Source organism: Lethenteron reissneri, chromosome 11, assembly GCF_015708825.2.
Source record: "Lethenteron reissneri isolate LAM-NWPU_2019-01 chromosome 11, ASM1570882v1, whole genome shotgun sequence".
Lineage (NCBI taxonomy): Eukaryota > Metazoa > Chordata > Hyperoartia > Petromyzontiformes > Petromyzontidae > Lethenteron > Lethenteron reissneri.
This window is the reverse complement of record NC_083789.1, coordinates 5,970,033-5,992,237: the sequence shown is the minus strand read 5'-3', so window position 1 is coordinate 5,992,237 and position 22,205 is coordinate 5,970,033. Positions and strand designations below refer to the sequence as shown.

The 22,205-nt window shown below is 46.3% G+C and overlaps 1 protein-coding gene across 1 annotated transcript in view; it reads left to right on the top strand.

Moving 5' to 3' along the window:
* The window catches only part of LOC133341336 (calpain-1 catalytic subunit-like), a 43,970-nt gene continuing 21,765 nt past the window's right edge, over nucleotides 1–22,205 (top strand). The window contains exons 1-5 of the mRNA XM_061549876.1: nucleotides 1–587; nucleotides 1,937–2,190; nucleotides 4,158–4,227; nucleotides 15,285–15,403; nucleotides 17,238–17,371. Coding sequence (XP_061405860.1) covers nucleotides 1,948–2,190; nucleotides 4,158–4,227; nucleotides 15,285–15,403; nucleotides 17,238–17,371 — 566 coding nt within the window. The 5' untranslated portion in view covers nucleotides 1–587; nucleotides 1,937–1,947. The remainder of the gene's footprint in view (nucleotides 588–1,936; nucleotides 2,191–4,157; nucleotides 4,228–15,284; nucleotides 15,404–17,237; nucleotides 17,372–22,205) is intronic.

The following is a 22,205-nucleotide window of genomic DNA, read 5'->3' as shown; positions in this document are numbered from 1 at the left end:
CAGAGACCTCTACTCTGCAGTGAGAGCAGCAGTAGCAGTGGCTACAACACACATCAGCAGCAGTGGCTACAACACACATCAGCAGCAGTAGCAGCAGCAGCATCAGTGGCCACATCACACATCAGCAGCAGCATCAGTGGCTACAACACACATCAGCAGCAGAATCAGTGGCTACATCAGCAGCAGCAGATCATCTCCTGCTGTTCCGCAGCAGCATCAGAATCGGGCAGCAGTAGAAACAACAACAGCAGCAGCAACGAACGACGTTCAACGTCTGTGCCAAGTTGAAAGAGCAGTTTTTGGGGGGCAAGGAACAGCGTTAACAAAAAATAATTGAAACAGCAGCAGCAGCAGCACAACAACAAAAACGACGAGTACAAGCAAGCAAGCATCAGCTGCTGCTGCTGCTGTTTGCTCATGCTGATCTCTCTAAGCAGACGCTGCTGCTGCTGCTACTAACATCACGCGCGTCTCTTCCCAGCTGATGCTGCTTCACTCTTGACAAGTTGCCGAGTCGACAGACAGCGGACAGAGAGAGAGCAGAGAGACGCGTCGGTTGTTGAGAGCATCACAGAGAGTCTGAAACTGTGAGTAAAAAAAACTAAGTCGGGCGTGTGTTGTTGGCACATGTTTGCGATTAATGAATACAATGCAGCGTGTAAAAAAAAAAATTAGTCGTACATTCCATCGTGTTATTTCTTTTTTAAGCGTTACAATTCATGGTAAAGTCGAGCCAACCGTGAGTGGCTTCATTCGTTAAAAGGAAACACTTTTTACAGAAGTGCGGAGGATGGAGACCATTGTAACAAATGTCTGCGTGTAAAATGAGTGTATCTCTTAGAGTCTCATACCCGTTTCTAAATGTTCTTATGTGTACGTATCAGGATGGCTACACTAAAAACACGCTTAGCTGGCCTGGTCCGTGTTATTCCGTGACCCGTTATGTAATCGCTGTCAATCCACTGCTAGATGATGATGATGATGAAGAACCTCCCCCCCATGTCTTTATGGGTCGTGTGAGACTTTGCTGCTGTAAATGTCCACGTGATAAGCCACTTTGTTGAGCGATCATTTGTGGCCAGGTCGCTTCTGAAATAGAAGCTAATAGTTCGGTGGGCTTTACCTGGGAAGATAACAAAATATAGTTTTGTAGTTGTATTTCATGTATATATTTGAAAGTGATTTGTTTACCTTTCCAATAGTGTGTACTCCTATCGTGTTTTTGTTTTCTTGTAACGTTTTGAATCCCACCTACTGGTACGTACGTGTGAAAAAGATCTTTATAGCTCATCGGATTTCTCCGGTATAAATACATTCTGTATTCTGATTCAACGCGAGTTGGTTCAGGGCCGTGGGGCGAGGTTATGTAACAGATAACGATTTAGAGGTCAGGTTATGTCACTTAAATTTCAACCCGTGGACGGGAATCAAACCCAGGATGCTGATTGATCTTCTAAAAACGCGCTAACCACCACACCACCACTCCTACACTCCAATCGCTACCCGTTTGTATAAGACAACACCTTCTGCCAACACGGATCCATCCATGGTCGTAATAAAACACTGAGAGATAGAAAGAGGGACAGACGCATGGATTAGAGAACTCACTCACGTTCATGACATCATCCAACCTGAATATTAAAGTGAGTGGGCTTGGGGCAGGGCATGCACGTGGCTGGAAAGGGATGGCGGATGATGGATGCAGGTCAAGAATAACTACGGAATGTCAGCCGAGGAATGGAGTGCGTCGGATTCGAAGTCCACCGAGGAGACGAAAGCGATGAAATAAACCGGTGGCGTGCCGTTGCTCGGTATAAAGTGTTATTTGCATTTCAGGATGCCGAGGGACGGCGGCGGTGGTGGCTTCGATCCAGCGCCGGATTGAGCACGGCCTCCGATGGTAACGACCGCGACGAATGCCTTCGGTCAATTTCAGAGGGAGACACCATGGTGTACGGCATCACAGCGCGGCTGCAGAGGCAGCTGGACAAGGCGGAAGGCGTAGGCACCACGAGCGAGAGGTCCAGCAAACACCTGGGCCAGGACTTCGAGAAGATCCGGGGCTGGTGCCTGCAGAACGGCACCCTCTTTGAGGACGACCGCTTCCCCGCCACGGCCAGCTCCCTCGGCTTCAAGGAGCTGGGACCCGGCTCGTCCAAGACACGTGGAGTGCAGTGGCGTCGGCCTACGGTGCGTGGTGGTGGTGATGTTGGTGGATGGTTGTGCTTGTTATGGTGGTCTTATTGATATCGATGTGGTTAGTTAGTGGAGGCATAGATGATGATGATAACAGTGTTGGTCGTGGTGTTATGGTTGGTGGATGTTGTAGGATTGTTCTGGTATTGATGTTAATATTGCTGCTGCTGCTGCTGATGGTCTTGGTGGTTGTTTGTGATTGTAATGGTGTTGTTATTGATGGCTTTGTTGTTTGTGGTGGTCGTGTGGTTAGTCATTGGTGACAATGGAGTTAGGCATGAAGATGATGATGGATGTTTGGTAGTTATTGTAATTGTGTTTGTTGATGGTGTTGGTAGGGGTGGTGGTGGTAATCATTGTGTTGATGTTCATGGTAGTGATGAGAATTCAAATTTGAAAGTGATGGCAGTTGTGATGTGTTCATATTCATGGCTGCGGTGGTGAACTTGTGATTATTGTGATCGTGATGTTGATAGTATTAATGGTTGTGGTGTTGATAGTATTGTGGTTATTGGGTATAGTGATTATTGCATGTTTTGACAGATGCCATGGCAATAGTAGCAGTCGTGGCGATTATAGCATCGATGGTGGTAATTTAATTTCTGATGGTAACGCTGAGCTGCATTGGCTTTCGATTGCTTAACATACGCATTAAAAGGTCGCACTCATTACACACTAACCGCTTGCCACAAATAAACCTGCAATACCTTGCTGATGTTGTCAAGGAGCATAAGCCATCACGCGAAATCCGGTCATCGGCTTTTGGCTAGGCCATCGAACAAAGACGGTCACTGCATCGCGCGCTTTTAGATGCGCTTCCGCGTCCGTCTGGAAAAACTCTTCCTTACGATATCAGGAAGTCACTGGAGCTATGCACTTTGAAACCTCGATTGAACACTCATTTCTTTAGAACTGCGTTTTTGTGTTTAGTTTATTATACTTCCCCCCCCCGCGCACCTCCGATTAGCACGGTTGGCTACGTATGGTGTGAAAGAAGTTCATCACACGTATTACGAAGTTTGGTGATTTAATCGTCAATATAGGTAAAAATGTAACACGTCGGCTTTCGCGACCAATATTATTCATAATATAGGTTTTTGGGTCAGATCGCGTTATTTATAAATGTGTCGTAACCCTCCACCACCCGACATGGCCAATCAGTAAAAAATGTGTCACGTTTTCAAAATATCGACCCGGTCTTCATCCTCATGCATTGATTTACAACATGATTTGAATTCTTGGCAATGTCTACATTCCCACCTCAAGGGCCTCTACTCTTGCAATGTGCACGTTGTTTAGCATGGCATTCACTAAAATTATGGATTATGCCTCACGAGGGTTGGATTATATGTGGTTACAGGCTCTCAACTTGAAAAAAAAGATCCATTCTTGGGCGTTGTCATTTTAGTGTGTACAGTGTTGCACAACTACCGGGCATGGTGTGACTCCTAACACTGTATTATGACCGCATAACTTCGTGTCCGTGTGAATGTGCACGTGTGTTTTACATGCATTCATGACTAGAATTGAAACATGCCTTTACCTTGTGTGTGTTTGCATGCTTTTGTCGGCAGCCATAGTGCAGCGGTTAGCAACCGGAGTTCAATCCCCACTCACGGCCAACACCAGTGACGATGATCTGAACAGGTCCTGGACCTCCCCTGTGTCGACTCCGCCTCAAATGAGTACACAGAGTGGCGTGTAAACATCTCCACTGGGGAGACAAAGGCGGCCGGGTCGTGGTGCTGGCCTCCCACCTCCTCATGTGCCGTACCGGCCTACATCGGTGCTAATGGCTAACAGCACTTGCCCTAAAAGTCTGTTCAGGCTATACGGGGGTTCTCTCTCTTTGCCTTGCATGCTTTTGCACGTGTGGGTGTGTGTATAATCTGACCACCCCCCTCCTCTTTTTTTTCTCTTACCTGCTGTGCTGCCCCCTTCACCGCTTCCCTCACTAACAGGAGATATGCTCAAACCCGCAATTCATTGTGGGAGGAGCGACGCGCACGGACATCTGCCAAGGCAGCTTGGGTGAGTTCCAGCGAGCCGCAACCCCATTTGGCATTCCCTTGCCTGCGGCGAGCCTTGCCTTGTCGCGCGAGATATACGCTGTAAAGACAAGCGGGATGCGCTAAGGTGCCTGGTGTAGTTTCTGCCCGGTGCTTGAGACCACGGTGGTTGTGCTGAACGCAATGATTACCGCTCGGCTCCCGCGGTGTGTTCTCAAGTTGTGCCGCGTGTCGTCTCGTCACGTTTATCCTGCAAGACATTGCACCACCATTGAGCATGTTGGGCCTCTGAAGGCCGTCGTGCTCTGTCTCCAGTAGAAATGGAGGTCCACTGCTCGTACAGTTCATGACAAGGCTTGCAAGCTCCACCTTCCGAATGATCGGTTTGCTCTGCATAGTGCCAAATTTTATTTGCAGTCCTCGCTTATTCAGATTAAGAAGCGTAGCCACACGTTGTCTTTTTTTTAATTGTCGAGCGCCTTCTTAAACCTGCCGTGCAGTCGCCCCCCTATCACCGACTATTGAGCTCTGCAAGGCCTTCCTCCGTTTCATCGAAGGTTGAAAATATCCGATCCAATGATTCCTCCACATTGTTTGAATCTGGTCTGGCCGAGTCTCCAGGAACTTTTATGGGTTGCCCATTGGCTCATTTTTCAGGTGTCTCATCGACGGAAATTGCTAGCTCGAAGCCAATCACTTGTTTGTTCGATCCAAATCCCACGGCCCTTCCTGCGCAAGCTACAACACAACCAAACCTAGTTCCCCAGCGTATTTAACAAACTTTCGACCAATCTCGAATCTTCTCTTTCTGTTTCAAGATTCAGGAGTGTGCAGGTTGCAACACACTTGCAAGACCACTGGACATTAAATGGGCTTTTAGAGCCCCTTCCATCGGGTTTCCGGGTTGCGCATTGTACGGAGACTGCCCTGGTCAAGGTCGCAAATGATTTTCTCATGGCTGCTGACTCTGGCGCATCGTGGTGTCCTTTTGCCATGGCCTTGAGGCAACTGTTGGGGTGACCGGCATGGCACGTCTGTGGCTTCGGTCGTATTCGACAGGCCAGAGACATTTTGTGGCCCTAGGCCCATCCTTTTTCTGATACTGGCCATGTCACTGTTGGTGTCCCTCAGGGCATGGAGCGTGGTCCGGCCTTGTTTGGAATCTACGTGCCACCACTCGGTCAGATCGTTCAGCGGTATAGTAGTAAATACCATTGCTTTAGAGATGACACTTTAAAATGTATCAAAGTTGGATATTGCCCTGGCCCTTTCGTCTTTGATGTCATGCTGACCGCTATTCAAGATTTGGTTTCAGTCTGATTTTCTGCAGTTAAGCAGTTGCGAAAATAGAGATACTGCTGAAAGTGGATTCTCAGCATCTACAATTTTGTTTTCGCACTTCCGGTTGTTAAAATCTCCGTGTTATTTTCCACTCGGCCCTATAATTTAAGGCTCGTTAAAAAAACCATCACCATCGCAGCTTTTTTCATCTTAGAAAGATCGCTCGTCTGAGACCTTGTTTTGTCCACTTCTCATGCGAAAAGGCTGACGCAATCCTTTGTGTTTGCAAGGCTCAGTTATTGCAATGAGTTATGTTTGGTGCCTCTGCCCAAGTCCTGGATAAATTGAAATTCGTCCAAAACTCGGGTGCCGGAATCTTTTCAAGAGTCCCGACGTTTGAACACACATTAGTCCGGTCCTAGCCGATCTTCGCTGGCTTGCTATGAAGTTCAGAGTGAAGTTAATGATTCTCCTCTTGACTTTGTAAGGCTCTCAAAAGCGGACAACCAAGTTAGCTCGCATATTTGCTGGCCCCATATGCGTGGCCAATCCCGCAGACTTCGCGCTTCGATAGCCGGTGCCCTAAAATTTCCATTTAAAGCTTTCGTGACTGCAGGGATTCATCTTCTTGGTTCTTTCGGTAAAGTCACGTAGAATGGAAATAATAAAATAATAAAATAAAACATAATAAGATAATTCTCGCGACGTTTCGTCCACAACGCAAGCAGCCGTCCTCAGGTGAAGACCAGGCCTGTCGGGGAGACAGCGTCATTCATTCAGACGCTGTCTCCCCGACAGACCTGGTCTTCACCTGAGGACGGCTGCTTGCGTTGTGGCCGAAACGTCGTGAGAATTATCTTATAATGTTTTATTTTATTATTTCCATTCTACGTGACTTTACCGAAAGAACCAAGAAGCTGGTGCCCTGTGCTTTCCCCGGATTTGGCTCCACACAATGGGTGCTCCTGTTGTGCTGTTTCTGGGTGGCTCTACAATGCCTTGCCCCCAGTGGTGTTTATAACCCTGAAGTGGAAATATTTTCTCTTTCTTTCAGTTCTATAAATTAGCTTCTATTTGTCTCCTTAGTTTTTCTTCCCATTTCTTCGTGATGTATACAGTGCCTTGAGTACCTAGCTTGCACTCAGAAGGTTGTGAGTTCAAATCCTGGTTGAGGGTTTACTCGGCCTATAATTGCTCTGGGGGTCGATACAATGAATTCCACTTTGTGGGGAAGTCAACCATGGTTCTCCTATGGATAGACTCGCCCCCGCTGTAGGAATGTGGAATTTCCACCACCGACTCAGGGCTTTGAACAATAGATGAGGACCGCCTCAATGCTGCTCGTTGAACGGCAAATCACTTTGACTTTGGCTATAAATATACAAATGGGGCATTTAGGTCAATGGAACAAGCAACATTTGGCAAAATAGATATAAAAATCCTAAATAAATACAAACTTTAGATAATTTTTTATTGAATCGTCACTCCAAAATTAATTGCATCGACTCAATTGAGAGACCGATTCAGCAAACTATCAATACATTACCCCTCCGTCAGCTTGGGCCGAACAAAGTCCTCCGCTGTCACGGTCCTGTTGCCGCGATTCGCCAGACTACTTCGGGGAAGTTATTCTCTTAATTCCTTCCCGTCACTCATCTCAGCCCACCCCCTCACTGTGACCTGGTGCCATCTGACTTGCCCCGGCTGTCGCCATTTGCCAGGTGGCGCTTTTGAAATCCAATGACTCCCAGCGATCGGATGGAGTACACTCTCTTTTGGGCACGTCCCCCTGCACCCTCCGTGCATACACTGGGATAGCAACTGGAAGAATGCCGGGTGAACATCGAGGCGCTGCTGGCAAGGGGTGGACAGCGACGGTGGAATGTGACCGCGGAATCGTGAGCCGGAGATGGCACCAGAAGATGAAATCCCGACACTACAAACGGAGCTTCGATTTACTTAGCGTCTATCCCAAGCTGCCGTACAAAAACAGTGTGACGATTATATAAGATGGACACAAGCATGACCTTATAAATATGCACAGGTCTCCTATAAGCAAGACGTCTTTGCCCGTTGCACTGGTGGGTGTAAGTGTGAAACTTCTGATACAAGCACACATCGGATATAAGCACACTTAGGATATGAGGGGTGTGCTCATAGCTTTCTTCAACAGGATGTATATCCTGTATGTTCTGGACAAGAGATGGTTAGAGGCAGAAGCGAAGAGGAAGGTCTGGAGCGTGTTTATGAACAGGGGCATGGTTGTACATGACCCCGGTTCCTGCCGATAGGCACTGATGGAAACCCTTGGCAGGGCAGTGAAAGGATATACAAGTGTTCCCCTTTGCGTAGGCTCAATTGTGTTCACTCGTTTGATTTGTAAAGCTCAGGTTTCACTTATTCACACTTTGTTTATTTGTATGTAAACAGTTGAACAGAGTCGGCGAGTGATTGCATTCGGACGTGAGTGTGCCACCGATGTGGTCGGTCAGAGGAAACTTCGTTTTCATAATGTCGGACCGTTCATGAAAACGGATGCCTTTTGCACGGACGGTCACTCTGCTGCACGCTTTGAGTTACGGTGGAGAAAAAATCCCTGCGGAGAAGCAAGTCGCGGGCGCAAGCGTATATGTCGATGCTTTGGAGAAAAAACGGCACACGCAGCAAGCAGCTTTGGCCGTGTTTTGGCCAAGGTATCGTGCTTTCGGCATCAAGCGCCGTTGATTCTTCCGGCTATCCAACCGACTCGGCAGCACGAATACAAATGAGTCTCTGTCTTCATCTGCTGAGTCCATTAAAAAGCACTTTCATCGGAGGAGTCCCGCTGGTGCCTGTCACTGACGGCGGGTTGTTGTCTTTGGTTCGGGCCCGGTGGCGATGCTCGGCTAGAGGGGCACGGTGGTGGTAGAAAGGCACTGGACAAGAAATACAACCATTATAATGGCAGCATTTTATCCGGGCCTTTCACCGAGTTACCCGGAATGCTGCCCCGGATACCATCGTAAGCAGAGGAGTTGAGCGGGGTTGCGACTGGATAGTGCCTCTGTGGGTGACCACCATTCACAACAAAGATGCCATCGGGCTGAGGTGGCGACTATGTGGGCAGCAGAGGGCAGCGCAGAAGAGTCCGTTGTACTGTACTTGTACGCCCCCCACATCTGTGCTCGCCGCCTGCACCCCCTGCACTGACCGGCGTGGTGAATCGTGGGACATCCCTTATTACAACTGTTTTATTGCCAGAAAGGGTAAAACATATTCCTATATTTTTTATACTGGCAAGGGAGGTCCCATGATGTAGCTGCTCATCCCGAGCTCTCATTACTCTGATAGTGGCATTGTCTTTGTGCTGTTCGCCTTTTGGCATCCTCTGGTCGAACACTGTTTGAGACCTAGGCTCTAAAAAAAGCTGTCTCTGGTGTGGACCAATCAGTTTAAAAGACAATGCATATATTACCAGAGCGTGTTTGTTTGTTTGCATGTTCACCACAAGTATGTGTGGTTAATGCAGACACGGTTCCTTGCAAAAGGTTTCTGTTTGGCGTTTTAACATCTTAACACCTGTTTTGTTGCAGAAAGGGTTAAACATTCTTATACGGCGTGGTGGGGAAAGCTATAAAAAACCCCCAAACTTACACGCAAGGTGTGTGTGTGGGGAGTGCTGTGGATGGACGTTTGTCGAGACATGTTTTTGTTAGGGAGATCCTGCAAGTAGTGGGGCTGGGGGGGTGATGCTTTAGCAACTTCCTTACCGAGAGTATTGCACTTGTTTGGGCCAGGATCCCTAGGAGTGGGCGGGGAATCGGCACAGCAAGCACAGATGGCAAAAAGGTTTACGGTCATTTTAAAAAACCTTTTTGATAGTACAAAATATAAATAAACACGAAATCGTGCGAATAGCCATCATCGATAGCCACCACATAAGTTACTGTAATGGATAAGCAAACGACAGTTTAAAACAAGCAAACGCAGAGCGATTTAAAGCTTTCGTGACTGCAGGGATTCATCTTCTTGGTTCTTTCGGTAAAGTTTTGTTTTTATTATTTTATTACTTCCCTTCTACGTGACTTTACCGAAAGAACCAAGAAGATGAAACGCAGAGCGGTTAATAGTGCCGCGTTCAACTCTTTTGAGTCATTGGCCCATGGCCAGAGTTGCAGGCGATTTGTTTTAAGGTGGAGAAAACCGGTCTGGCTGGCAAGAGTAAACATTCACCAAGCTGATTATTGCTGTTGTTGTTGCTGTGTCTTCTCGAGTGGAGTTGAGCTTGTGAGCGGTGGTGCAGCGGTTAGCGCGCTGCGCTACGAACCCGAGCACCCGAGTTCGACTCCCGCTCACGGCCACACACCCAGTGACGATAATTATCTGAACTGGTCCTGGGCCGCACCTAGGTCGACTCGGCCACAAATGAGTGACCTGGTGCGGTGTGTAAACAACGCCCCCGGGGAGACGAAGGCGGCCGGGCGTGGTGTTGGCCACCCACCCCCTCGTGTGCCACGGTGCCGGCCTTCATAGGTGCTCGCTAACAGCACTTGCCCCGACAGTTTGTTACAGGCTACACGGGGGAGATCTTTGTTTGGAGTTGAGCTCAGCTCGTCACGTGCCCAAGGCAGTGAGCCACACTTTGACACCAAAAGTTGTAGTTGGGGGCGTTTTCTTGATCCGTTATTTAATTATTGTAAATGTTGGTTTATTATCTAACACACCTGTGTGTGCTGTACTAGTAACGAAATTGCACGTTCTATCATATTTTTGTAATGACTCACATTTGACATATTACACAAATTGTCACTTGCGATTACTGTCATAATATTTTATTACACACGGTTTACATGATTTCTCAAGGAACGGTGAATCCCAACTTTTATTTCGTTGACATGTAGCAAGTGGGCATCTAGCGTTTGATGTAGTGATTCAATGACACATCAATGCACATCGATACTTAACATTCACGTAACTGCGCATAGGAAACAAACATTTAAACATTGTAAATGTTGTGGGTTTACTCTTCAACACACCGGTGTGCTCACGTAGTAACTAATTTACGTGACAAACCTTACTAATTGGCTGTGTCAGGTTTGCGGCGGATTTAACGACGCATTTATATTTACGGGATCTAATCCAACAAAAAACCTATTATAGATAATATGGGTTGCGAAAGCCTACTACGTGTTAAACATGATTTAATTATTTGATTGCAACACCTTGGTGGGTTGTCAATGGCGGCTTACTCAAGTGACATTTCATGTGTTTGTGGAGAGATTGTGAAATATCTTTTTTATTTACATTCTTTGAAGGTTTATTTTGTATTTTTGCGAAGAAGTCAAGTTTTATTTATGAGACGAAGTGCCATGTCCAGTCATGGTTAGGGATACTATTGTGACATTTGTGTGTGGTAATATTATTTTTCATGATGCCCCTTACCTCTTTTATGATGAATGACTTTCAAAGTTGTTTGTGCACCATTTCCACCACGTGGCCCTGAGGCCATTTGGGTCAACTCTGCCTTGCCTTTTGGTCCGGATTGGGGAATGGCTTTTCAGCGCTTGTGGGTTTTTTTTTTTGGTAACTATCACCATAACCACGATTGCTTTTGATGCACCTGCTGCCTTTGCCATCAACCAAGTCACACAAGGGATTTTGTTGTTTATTTTTGTCTTCTCCCCCAAATTAATCTGGGGTACGCGTCACGAGCCCCAGAATATACTCGCAACTCTCGCAATAGCAGTTAGAGCGTGGTCCCGCAGAAGCGGATATCACACAACTAAATTTCGATTTAAAGCTTTCGTGACTGCAGGGATTCATCTTCTTGGTTCTTTCGGTAAAGTCACGTAGAAGGGAAATAATAAAATAATAAAAAAAACATGATAAAATAATTCTCACGACGTTTCGGCCACAACGCAAGCAGCCGTCCTCAGGTGAAGAACAGGTCTGTTTTATTATTATTTTATTATTTCCCTTCTACGTGGCTTTACCAAAAGAACCAAGAAGATCACACAACTATTTATGAGATCCCTTCGAGTGACCTTTGATCCACGCACTAACAGGCAACACTTTTCCCACCTGCCCCACCGCAGAGAGTAATGTTTATCACATGACAGTCTCACCAATATTTTTAATTTTTCAGATGGAATATTGCCAAATGAGGTGCAGAACCAAATTTATTTTTATGGGTTTTTTTGTTGTTGTTTGTTATGGGCTGAGACGATCAACTCTTTAAACTTGAGAGCCTGGTTTTATTCCCCGGTGGCTGCCAGGATTCGAACACAGAATTTCAACAGTGCCACAGATCAACGCCCTGACCTCTGTACCGCCGGTTATATTTCACAACCGCTGATTGATTTCGTACCGGGGATATCCCTAACGTCATTAAATTGGGATTATAAACAGGATGGCAATTGTCTTCTCGAATTGTTTGGGGGCCATATATGTTTTTATGGTCATCATTGCCTATCAGGTTTTATAATATTACATGTACATTTCAGTTTATAATCAATATCAGCTCCCAAAGTTTAAAACTATCTTCCTCCTTTAGCTGTGTATCTGTGTGTGAATGTATGCGTTAGGTTTTAATTATTATAATTCTATTACTGGCTTATTTATTGTCGGCATTTTCACGTGATGAAACAAGAGAGACGGTGTGACTTATGTGTCTCCGCATGCACACAAACTCACATCGCTGCATCAAAATGGGCACGTGTGTAGCTGCTATTTAATAGGGCGTTACATCACAAGTCCGCGAGAGATGGCGATGCAGTGGATAGATCGTGACCGACCCGTGTGCATCAATGTTGCACATTCCAAGTTACATTTCTACAACGTTTTTAGTCACAAGCGGGCTTTGCAATTCTCCAGAACCGTTGTATACGACTTTACACATTTAGTTTCACCCACATAGAGACGAAAAAAAAACCAAAGAATCCCCCGTGTAGCCTTAACAGACTTTTTGGGGCAAGTGCTGTTATCGAGTTAGTGTCACCCTATAAAGTTCGGCACGGCACACAAGAGGAGAGGGCTGGGTGGCCACCACCACCACCACACCAGACTGCTTTTATCTCCCTAGTGGCGATGTTTACGCCCCACACCAGCCACTCATTCGAGACCGAGTCGACACAAACACACACACACACGTTTGGGTTGTTTCCTGTTTGGAGAAGTTGAGATAGGTGTTGTTCTTCTTCTAATTGAAACAAGCCCTTCACGAATGCCCGTTCCGTTCGCCACTCCGCCTCGACATTGCGGTGCCCCCAGTCCACGGCCTCCCCCATGCCGCCAACGCCACCACCCAGCCCCCCTCGCTGGGGCCTTCGACTGTACAGGACGCTGTCTTTATTTAGAAACTCGGGGGGGTGCGGCTGCTGCTGCTGCCAAGGGTACAACAACAGCAGCAGCAGCTGGTGGTGAGAGTGGGTGGGGGAGTGGTGGCGCAGCGGTTAGCGCTACGCTGCCACCACGAACCTGGCCGGCCCGAGTTCGACTCCCGCTGACGGCCAAACAACGGTGACGATTATCTGAGCCGGTGAGAAATGTGACGTCACATAAAAATGCGCAACTTTAAATAAATATAGACAACACGTTCTACTTAATTAAATAGACTTTTTAATAAATGTTTTCTCCTACAACATCAGAGTGCAGCGCCACATTAAATACGCACTACAATGACAATAGTTTAAAACGATTTGAAGCTTGTTTTATTTGGGGGGGGGGGGGGGCAGAGCTTTGTGACGTCATATTTGAGGGGGAGGGGGTCTGACTTTTTGTGACGCCGTGTGACCTGGCGAGGGGGGGGGGGGTCAAAAATCGTCCAAAATCGCGTGACGTCATTTATGGACGGCCCCTAAGGCGCTTGCGGCAGATCCGAATTCAACAAAACATATAATCCAGCAGGCAAGGACTCGGAACTGTTACTGAAAAAATAATGCAATCAGTTGTTGAAAGCAATGTTTTTTTTTAAGAATCGATACGTTCGTCAACAACAACTGTGACCTCACAAAAAAAGTACGGTAATAGGCGGACGTTTCAGACAATGGCCCTTTTCATAGCACGTTAAAAAAAAGGGAATGCGTTGAGTCTCGTTATGACAGTATTTGTGCTTTTGCGCACTCCTGCCAACGCAGCAACTTCACCAAGCAATTAGTTTCATGTTGAAAACTCCGCATGTTGGTGTGAAACCGCTATACATGGGGCTGTTTGCCAGTTGAGAAAGATAACAAGTGTAGCTTGTACACCATTGGAACCTCATTTGCCAGTAAAAAATATGATATTTGTTTTTTTACCCTTCTATCTGGCAACAAAACTGACACCTTTTTTTTACAAGGAGTCATGTTTGCATAGACCACAATACCTGCAGTCATAATGCAAAAAAAAACATAACTCTAACCCATGTGAGACTAGGCTCTAAGGAAAGCTGTCTCGGGTGTGGACCAATCAACTTCAAGGACAGTGCATACATTATCAGAGTTATGTTTTTTGTTTGCATTATGACTGCAGGTATTGTGGTCTATGCAAGCATGACTCCTTGTAAAAAAAAGGTGTCAGTTTTGTTGCCAGATAGAAGGGTAAAAAAACAATTATCAAGTGTAGCTTGGTTCGAAAAGCAGCAAGCACGCCGGTTCCCATGGGCACATTACATACACCTCTTGTGGCCTTGGGCTGCAGGTTTTCCCCACCCTTGATATTGAAGAACATTTCCGTAATTTCATGGTCGCATAAAATGATAACGCAGCCATGTGGATAGCACCGCCGCTTCCCGCCGATTGTCAACGACATATCTCATTTGATTTACGATATTGCATAGAATTCACCCACGCGATGTTGTAAACGAACGATGTAGTTTATACCAGCATGTAGGATTCGCTTACGATGTCTCTTGTTGCATTGAGTTTACGTAAGTGATGTTTATCGACAAGCGTTCAAGTATCTTTTCCCGCACCTCCGATTAGCATGGTTGGCTATGTACGATGCGAAAGAAGTTTAACAAGTTCAACATACACTTTCAAGGTATATATTACCTCCGCTCTTCACAAACTGCTGCAGTGCATGTTTACATTTTTTTTGTCTGTACTGTAGTTTAAAATAAGACCAGCCCAAATAAAATCAAACAGATGGTGTCTTGTACATGCGCACCTAGGCTGAGTGTCCCGTGCTGTCCAACACATTATTGATACATTCTTGATTAAATAAAAAATACTTTAAAGTCATGGGCAGGAGCGTCTTTATGGTACTTTAGTGATGTCACAGTCACGTGGCTATGGTATGTGTTAATGCAAAGTCAAAGCAACGACAATACTTACCATGATTTTGAAGTTTTTGGTTTTGTTTTCGTTATTGAAGCTGTAACCTTTTGTTGAATGGCCAGGGGTGGATTTGGCCAGCCACTTGGCAAGTAACAGTTCAGCCACCCAACCCTGGGTTCATGATTCATATCAATAATCAGTCCCTCTCCTGAACTCGTTTGTCCTGTCTTGGTTGTAGTGTACGTCTCGTTTGTTCTATTGATTTTTTTAACTGATGTGTTGATGATGATTGTTTTTGACGGATGCGTTGATCACACATTTTTGACGGATATGTTGATGATTTGGCGCATGGGTTAATGGTAACTTTTTCAACGGATGTGTCGATTTATTATTTTGACGGATGCATTGATGAATATTTTGGGAGGTTTTAGGGACGTGTTAACGATTTATGTATGCATGTAGAACTTCTTTCGCACCGTACGTAGCCAATCGTGCTCATCGGACAACCAGGTGCGGAAGGACAACCAACTTAACACACGTTTTGGCTGGTGCGTTGTCATTCCAGGCGACTGCTGGCTGCTGGCGGCTATCGCCTCCCTGACGCTGAACGAGAAACTGCTGGCGCGAGTCGTACCCTCGGGCCAAGAGTTCACCGGTGGCTACGCCGGTATCTTCCATTTCCAGGTGCGACAACTTCACAATCAGATTCTTATATTTGTGATAAAGAGCTTTCACTTTATCACAGATGGCCAGTAAGGGGTGCGGTGTCAAGACGTTACAGCAACGAACAATACAAAAAAACACGACAGTAGTGCAAAGTACAACAAAGGTGAACAAATCACCCAAAAATATACAAATAAAACTAAACCATCCCCACCCCACCAGGCAAAGCCCACTGAGGTATGAACTTATTTTTTATTTGCAAACTGGCCACAAATGATAGCTCAAAAAAGTGGCTTGTCAGTTGGACATTTATAGCAGCTAAAAAATCTAAATAATAAACGACACATTTATAAATAACGCGATCTAACCCAAAACCTTTATTATGAGCAACCTGTGTTTTACGTTTGTGCACGCAACGATCCACGCTGTAGCTACACTATCTCTCGCCTTGACCCAACCCCAGTGTTTGCACGCACACACCACAATTGTACAAACACAAGAACATGACAGCTGCAAACAGAATGGTGTTAGCCGAAGTGAAATATCAATTGATAAATTATTCTTTGCTCAATAGGACACTGTTACAATCCCTGCATTGATATGTGAGGTGGGCTGTACTGAGCAAACAAAGTGGCAGGGCCTGCTGTGCCCCAGCCGTGAACTGGAGCTCTTTGGCGATGTCCGGGACAACCGCGCTGAGCAAATACCAGTGAGCAGTGGCGGCAGGCGATTGCGTTACATCACCGTAGGCGAAATTGGCAATTGCCGCCATCCAACGATTTCTCAACTGGGGCCGGCGCCGTGGAAAGCCACGGGGAGGCGTTCCAACGCGAGTTGGCCCGAGGAACTGCACGGGGCGTTTTTATTTTCCTCGCCCGTCGTTGTGTCATCGCGTGCCGCGCCGCGCCGCCCTGACCCGCGCTGCGCGATCCCCGCGACCCGGTTTTTTCGAGCTCCCCGTGCGTGCATCACGCAGTCCGCGGTTGTTGCACGATGCCCACCTAACCCAGGCTCTTCATCCTTGGTCGGCTGAGCCAAACATTAAACGCCCATGACCCGCTGCCGTCTTCAGCGACCCGTGAATTAGTTTGTAATGTAGAGCAGCACAAATTTTGGTGAAAAAAAATCTCTTAACGTATGTACGTACGTCTGTATGTATGTATGTTGAACTTCTTTTGCACCGTATGTGGCCAACCGTGCTAATTGGAGGTGCAAACGTGCTGTGGTGTGGTCAACATCACAGCACCACAGTAGCCTCCTGTGCAGCGCCAGCCATGATGGGTGCTTGATAACAGCGCGACCCACAAGAGTGAATCTACAGTCTCCAAGTGGAATTTTTCACTTGCAAATAAATGGCATCATTCTGCCTATACTTAAATAACTATGTCTCCATCTGTCTTGATTTAACCAATCGCCCTCAGCGATTTCATAAAATGTTCACAGTGCTGCATTGCAACTTGATGAAATAATTGATTATTGGTTTAACACTGTTGTGAATATAGCGGCTTCTAATAGTTCGAAGGGCCAAATGAAACTTGTATACAGCGTATACGAAAATGAAAAACATCAATTCTTACGCAGGTAAGTCGATGTGTGCCATGAGCTTAAAGATTCAATATTCATCATTAGATTACTTGTTAAAGCCCTAATATATCTCTCTATGTCGATCTGTCAGTTTATCTACGAGTTCATTCATATATCTACGGTCAACTCTTGATTATCCTGGGGAATGAGAGGCATGACCTGGATAAAAGACACACAGACACACACAGACACGCGTATACCGTATACATTTGAGTGCGTAACGGCGCTTGTGGATGGTGTCTGCCGGTGGCGTGCGTCTCGCCGGGGCCAGTTCTGGCAGTTTGGCGAGTGGGTGGACGTGGTGATCGACGACCGCCTGCCCGTCAAGTCCGGGGAGCTCGTGTTCGTCCACTCGGCCGAAGGGAACGAGTTCTGGAGCGCGCTGCTCGAGAAGGCCTATGCCAAGTGAGTGTGCTCGCGCTCTCGTGCTCGCGTCGCCCCCCCACGTGAGCCTCTGGGCACGTTGAGCAAGTGCCCCTTGGTCCGTCTGCCCATGCGTGAGAGGGGTGGCGCAGCGGTTAGCACGCTGCGCTACGAACCCAGAGACCCGAGGTCGATTCCCGATGAAGACTAACGCCGGTGACGATTATCTGAACCCTCTTTTACGTCCACTCAGCCTCAGATGAGTACTTGGTGTGGTGTGTAAACATAGCCACTAGGGAGACAAAGGCGGCCGGGTATGGTGCTGGCCACCCATGCCCTCGTGTGCCGTGCCGGCCTTCATAGGTACTACCCACTAACAGCACTTGCCCCAACAGTCTGTTCAGGCTATACGGAGGATCGTTGTCTTTGCTGCTAACGAAGTAGGTTTGTGTGAAGGTGAGTCGTTTTGTCAGCTGACGCATGGGTTCGTGGGTACAGTAGCTTATGTATTTACAGATTTGTATGTTGAACTTCTTTTAGCACCATATGTATGAAGCCAACCGTACTAATCTGAGGTGCGGCATGTATGTACATGTGATGTGATTCATGTGCATTTGAAGATTAGCTTGAAGGTGTGTGTGTGTATAAGTAGACTCTAGAAGATATCCTTTATCTCTCTTCAGTTACGATAAACCTGGGGGCGAAAGATAATACAAAATGTAAAAAGCTATTAGGCATTCTGTCGATAACTCGGGTAAAGTGTTTGGGAGCAGTGGCACAGCAGTTAGCGTGCCACGCGATGAACCCGGCGACCTGGGTTTGAATTCTGGCTCCAGCTAATGTCAGTGGTGAGTGGCTTAAAAGAATGGATTAATAACGTCGACATTGACAAGGAACGTTGCACATTTCACCTCGTCATACGAAGGAAGAAGATGTGGCAAGTGATATTTGAACCGGTCCCGGGCCCTCCCCTAGGTTGATTGACCCTTAAATTAGTACCTGGTGCAAGTCTGTAAGCACTGGGGAAACAAAGGCATCTGGGTGTGGTGCTGTCAACACCTTAATTGGTGCTCACTAATAGGATTTGTTCCCAACAGTCTATTTAAGGCTGTTACTGGAGATATTTGTCTGTACAAGAAAGTGGGCCTGCTTGTCTTTTAAGCTGCTTGCCGTGTATAAATAGATCTCTCTTGTAAATAAACCACTCGGTCAGCACTGTACCGCATAGCTGACCATCCCTGTACGAGCTTTAAAAATCCGAAATCAAGTGTGGTCCCTTGGTGCCACGGTGCCAAGATGTTAACTACCTCGCCTGGTAGACAGGAGGTCGTGGGTTTGATCCCGACCCTCACGACTGAATATTTGGAATTTGCACGGTCTCCCTGTGGTCGCATGGATTGTTCTCGGGGTCCCCTCCGGATTTTCCCTCCACATTTAGAGACATGCATTTAGAGTATTTGGCTGCTATAAATGTCCACGTGATAAGCCACTTTGTTGAGCTATCATATGTGGCCAGGTCGCTTCTGAAAAAGAGTTATATCGCTCCGTGGGCCTTACCAGATTAAATAAAAATGATTTGTTTTGTTTTGTATCGTTTTAGAAAGGCATGATACTTAAATGCATTCATTCTTATGTTTTATCTCAAGCTGACGCTACAAACATTGCATTTCAATGAATAAATGCTGTCTGAGATGGGTTCGCGCGATCGCCCCCTTCTCCTCCCTGGCAGCCGCTAGCGGCCGCTACTTCCACCGCACAACATGATAACGACGATAATGAATAGATTCTTGAGTCAAATCGTGACCATGAATCGCCAAACATTCCCGCCAAACATTTCGCCCTCTTAAAAACCAACGTAAACTTTTGTGAAGGACTTTCAATTTCGCAAGCCGGAAGAACCATATTGAGTACGTGGAAGAATCACGAATCCCCCCCCCCCCTCCCGTAGTCAATGGTTGTGTATTCATTAGGTCCAATCTCAGCACTGGAGCATCTGAGCTATAAGCTCAGAGACAAGGAAGACTATACAGCACACGCATGGGGTCCTTTTCTAAACCTTAAGCCAGTCATAAATACCTGAGCCAGAATGGCAATGATGTGGAATGAAAGATATTTTATTTTTAAAAAACGTTGACAACAGCGATACGCGTGGTGTCATTCGGAGACGAGAGAAGACCCGGTGCGCGTTTCGGCAGATCTGCTGAGCAAAAGAGAAACCAACACAAATGATGAAATTAAAATTAATAAAAATTGCCTGCCTCACTTGATGCAGCAAATCTGGCTGTGGCAGTCCCACCTGATGACGGAGACTTGTGTTGCCTCCGAAGCGTCGTGATTTTTATTTTATTTTTTATTAATTTTTATTTAATTTTTTACCTACGTGACTTTACCGAAAGAACTAAGAGTATGAATCCTTGCAATCACGAAAGCTTCAAATCTATAATCAACACAAATGAGTTAACTTATTAAAACCACAGCGACGTCGCCCCCTGCTGGCAGACTGTACGCGTCTGTGAAACCCGGCGCCTTCTTCCACAATCGCCTCGCGCTATGAGAATGGCGCAAATAACAGATGTTCCAAAATTGTTACTAAAGTTCATTTCAGTTTATTTTGAAGTACCCTGTGAGCCAGGGAGCTCTTGAATCGTGTTTCATCAACAAAAACAACACCGCCGCCACTTCTCCGACAAACGCAACAAGTCACAGTAAAATAAATAAAAACCCAAAAAGACAGATAAACAAAAAAATTTCTTGCAAATCCTAAGTGCAATATATATTTTTAAAAATGTAAAACAAAAATTATTTCTAGTTATAATTCACAGTGCAGCGCTTAGCACCAAACATTCTTCTCAGTCCCCCGTGCAGGATGTGCTTCTGAGCCCAAGGCAGCGGCAGAAACACACAGATGGATTTGACCCCCCCTCTCCTCTCTGGCACAAGCGATGCATTTCGCATGCACGGAGGAGCCCCCTTGTTTTGTTTATAGCCAATTGTGCTTCGTGAGCCCTTTGCTCAGAGCCTGCGTTTGTTGCGTTCAAAAATGTTATTTATCTGTTCGCAGTGAGTGTGCCACCCCCCCAGCCACCCCCCTCGCCCCCTGCTTGGTGAGCTAGTTGTGCGTGCATTATTAGCAGAAGCCTTCTTTAAACGTTGGCGTTTCATCTGAATTCTCAACTTCGCTGTATTTTTTAAAATATTATACATGGGTAACAAAAAGGCGGTGTTAGCCGGGCCAAGAAAATCGGGTGCGTTAAAACATCGTTGTTTTTTTCGATTTAAAGCTTTCGTGACTGCAGGGATTCATCTTCTTGGTTCTTACGGTAAAGTCACGTAGAAGGGAAGTAATAAAATAATAAAAATAAAACATAATAAAATAATTCTCGACAGACCTGGTTTCACCTGAGGACGGCCGCTTGCATTGTGGCCGAAACGTCGTGAGAGTTATTTTATTATGTTTTATTTTATTATTTTATTACTTCCCTTATACGTGACGACTTTACCGAAAGAGCCAAGAAGATCGTTGTTTTTTGTCCGAATGCGATGCGCGCTGAATGTGAAACGCGGCCGATCGATGCGGCGAGTAGGACGAGGATGACCACACAGCTGTTGAGAGCTGCTGTGGTGGTGGCGGCGGCGGAGATGACGATTGGAAAGCCCTGACGCAAGTGTGACAACGAGAGGTCGCTGAAAGAGCAAGGTTGCATCCCGTAATAAAAATACAAGTATTTTGGACGCTTAGCCACAGGCGTGGTGGCGTGCATACGTTTAACGTAACGCCGTTGAAGGAGGGAAAAAAGGAATGGATGTAGATGGAGACGAAGCTGGGCAGGTTGCATTGTAAATGTCACCGGGATGGGAGTACAGTACGGTGCTGTATACCAATGATGTCACGGCAAGGCCCAACGTTGCAGAGTTGGGTCGCTTCATCGTTGAGGTCACAAATACTCAGTGATAAGTAGAACGACATGCTATATATATACGCTGTACGTAACAAATGGAATGCACTGTCTTTTTAGCCATAATTTCCCTAAATTCTTGTCCTTAAGCTGTAGCTCAACCTTGTTTACATTTTACCAGTCGGATGAGCAACGGCTTAGTTCGCATTGGAATAATAAAGACTGGCAAATGTAATAAGGTGGACTGTGGTTAGGGCGTGGGGACTGGACTTTGAGAATGTCAAAGTTAACAGTCCACTGCCAGCGGTGAAAATATTCAAACCTTTTTGCTAATTCACCGACTCTCCGTGTGGCCCATACATCTTAATTGGAAACAGATGTCCACTGTGCGACCTTTGGTCGTGCCTGGTGAGGTTTAGGCAAGCCTGGTCCAGCTCACTCCAAAACCAAACCGGTTTTCAGCTGGGGTTACATTCAAAAGTTAAGGAAGAAAAGCAAAACTTGCATCTTTTAAAGTTGCCGCTTCAAACTGGTTTTTGGAAGAAGAAGCAGCGGCGTAGCGCTTGAGCGTATTTCGCCATTAACCCGGCGACTTCAGTCCAAATCCGAGCCATGGCTCACATCAGTGGCGAGCGACATCTGAACCGGTCCTGGGCAGCCATGGCATCAACTCGCCCTGACCGGCCGTGGTGAAATATTGTCAAAAAACACTCCCCTTGCCCAAAACGCGTGGGGAGGGCCTTCATCCAAACCGTTATTAAAAACATCCAACATCTGTTTAACACGTAGGCTTTCACGACCGTTATTATCCATAATAGAGGTTTTACGAGTTCTAACACAAAAAAAACTATTATGGATAACTTGTACTCCTTTCGCAGCCTCCCCTGCTTTGGGTAGGCTGCCGAAGGAAGTTTGTGGGCCTCGTGTGAATTTGTGGGCCTCATGCCCAGTAATCCGGGGACACTGGGTCCGGCCTCGCA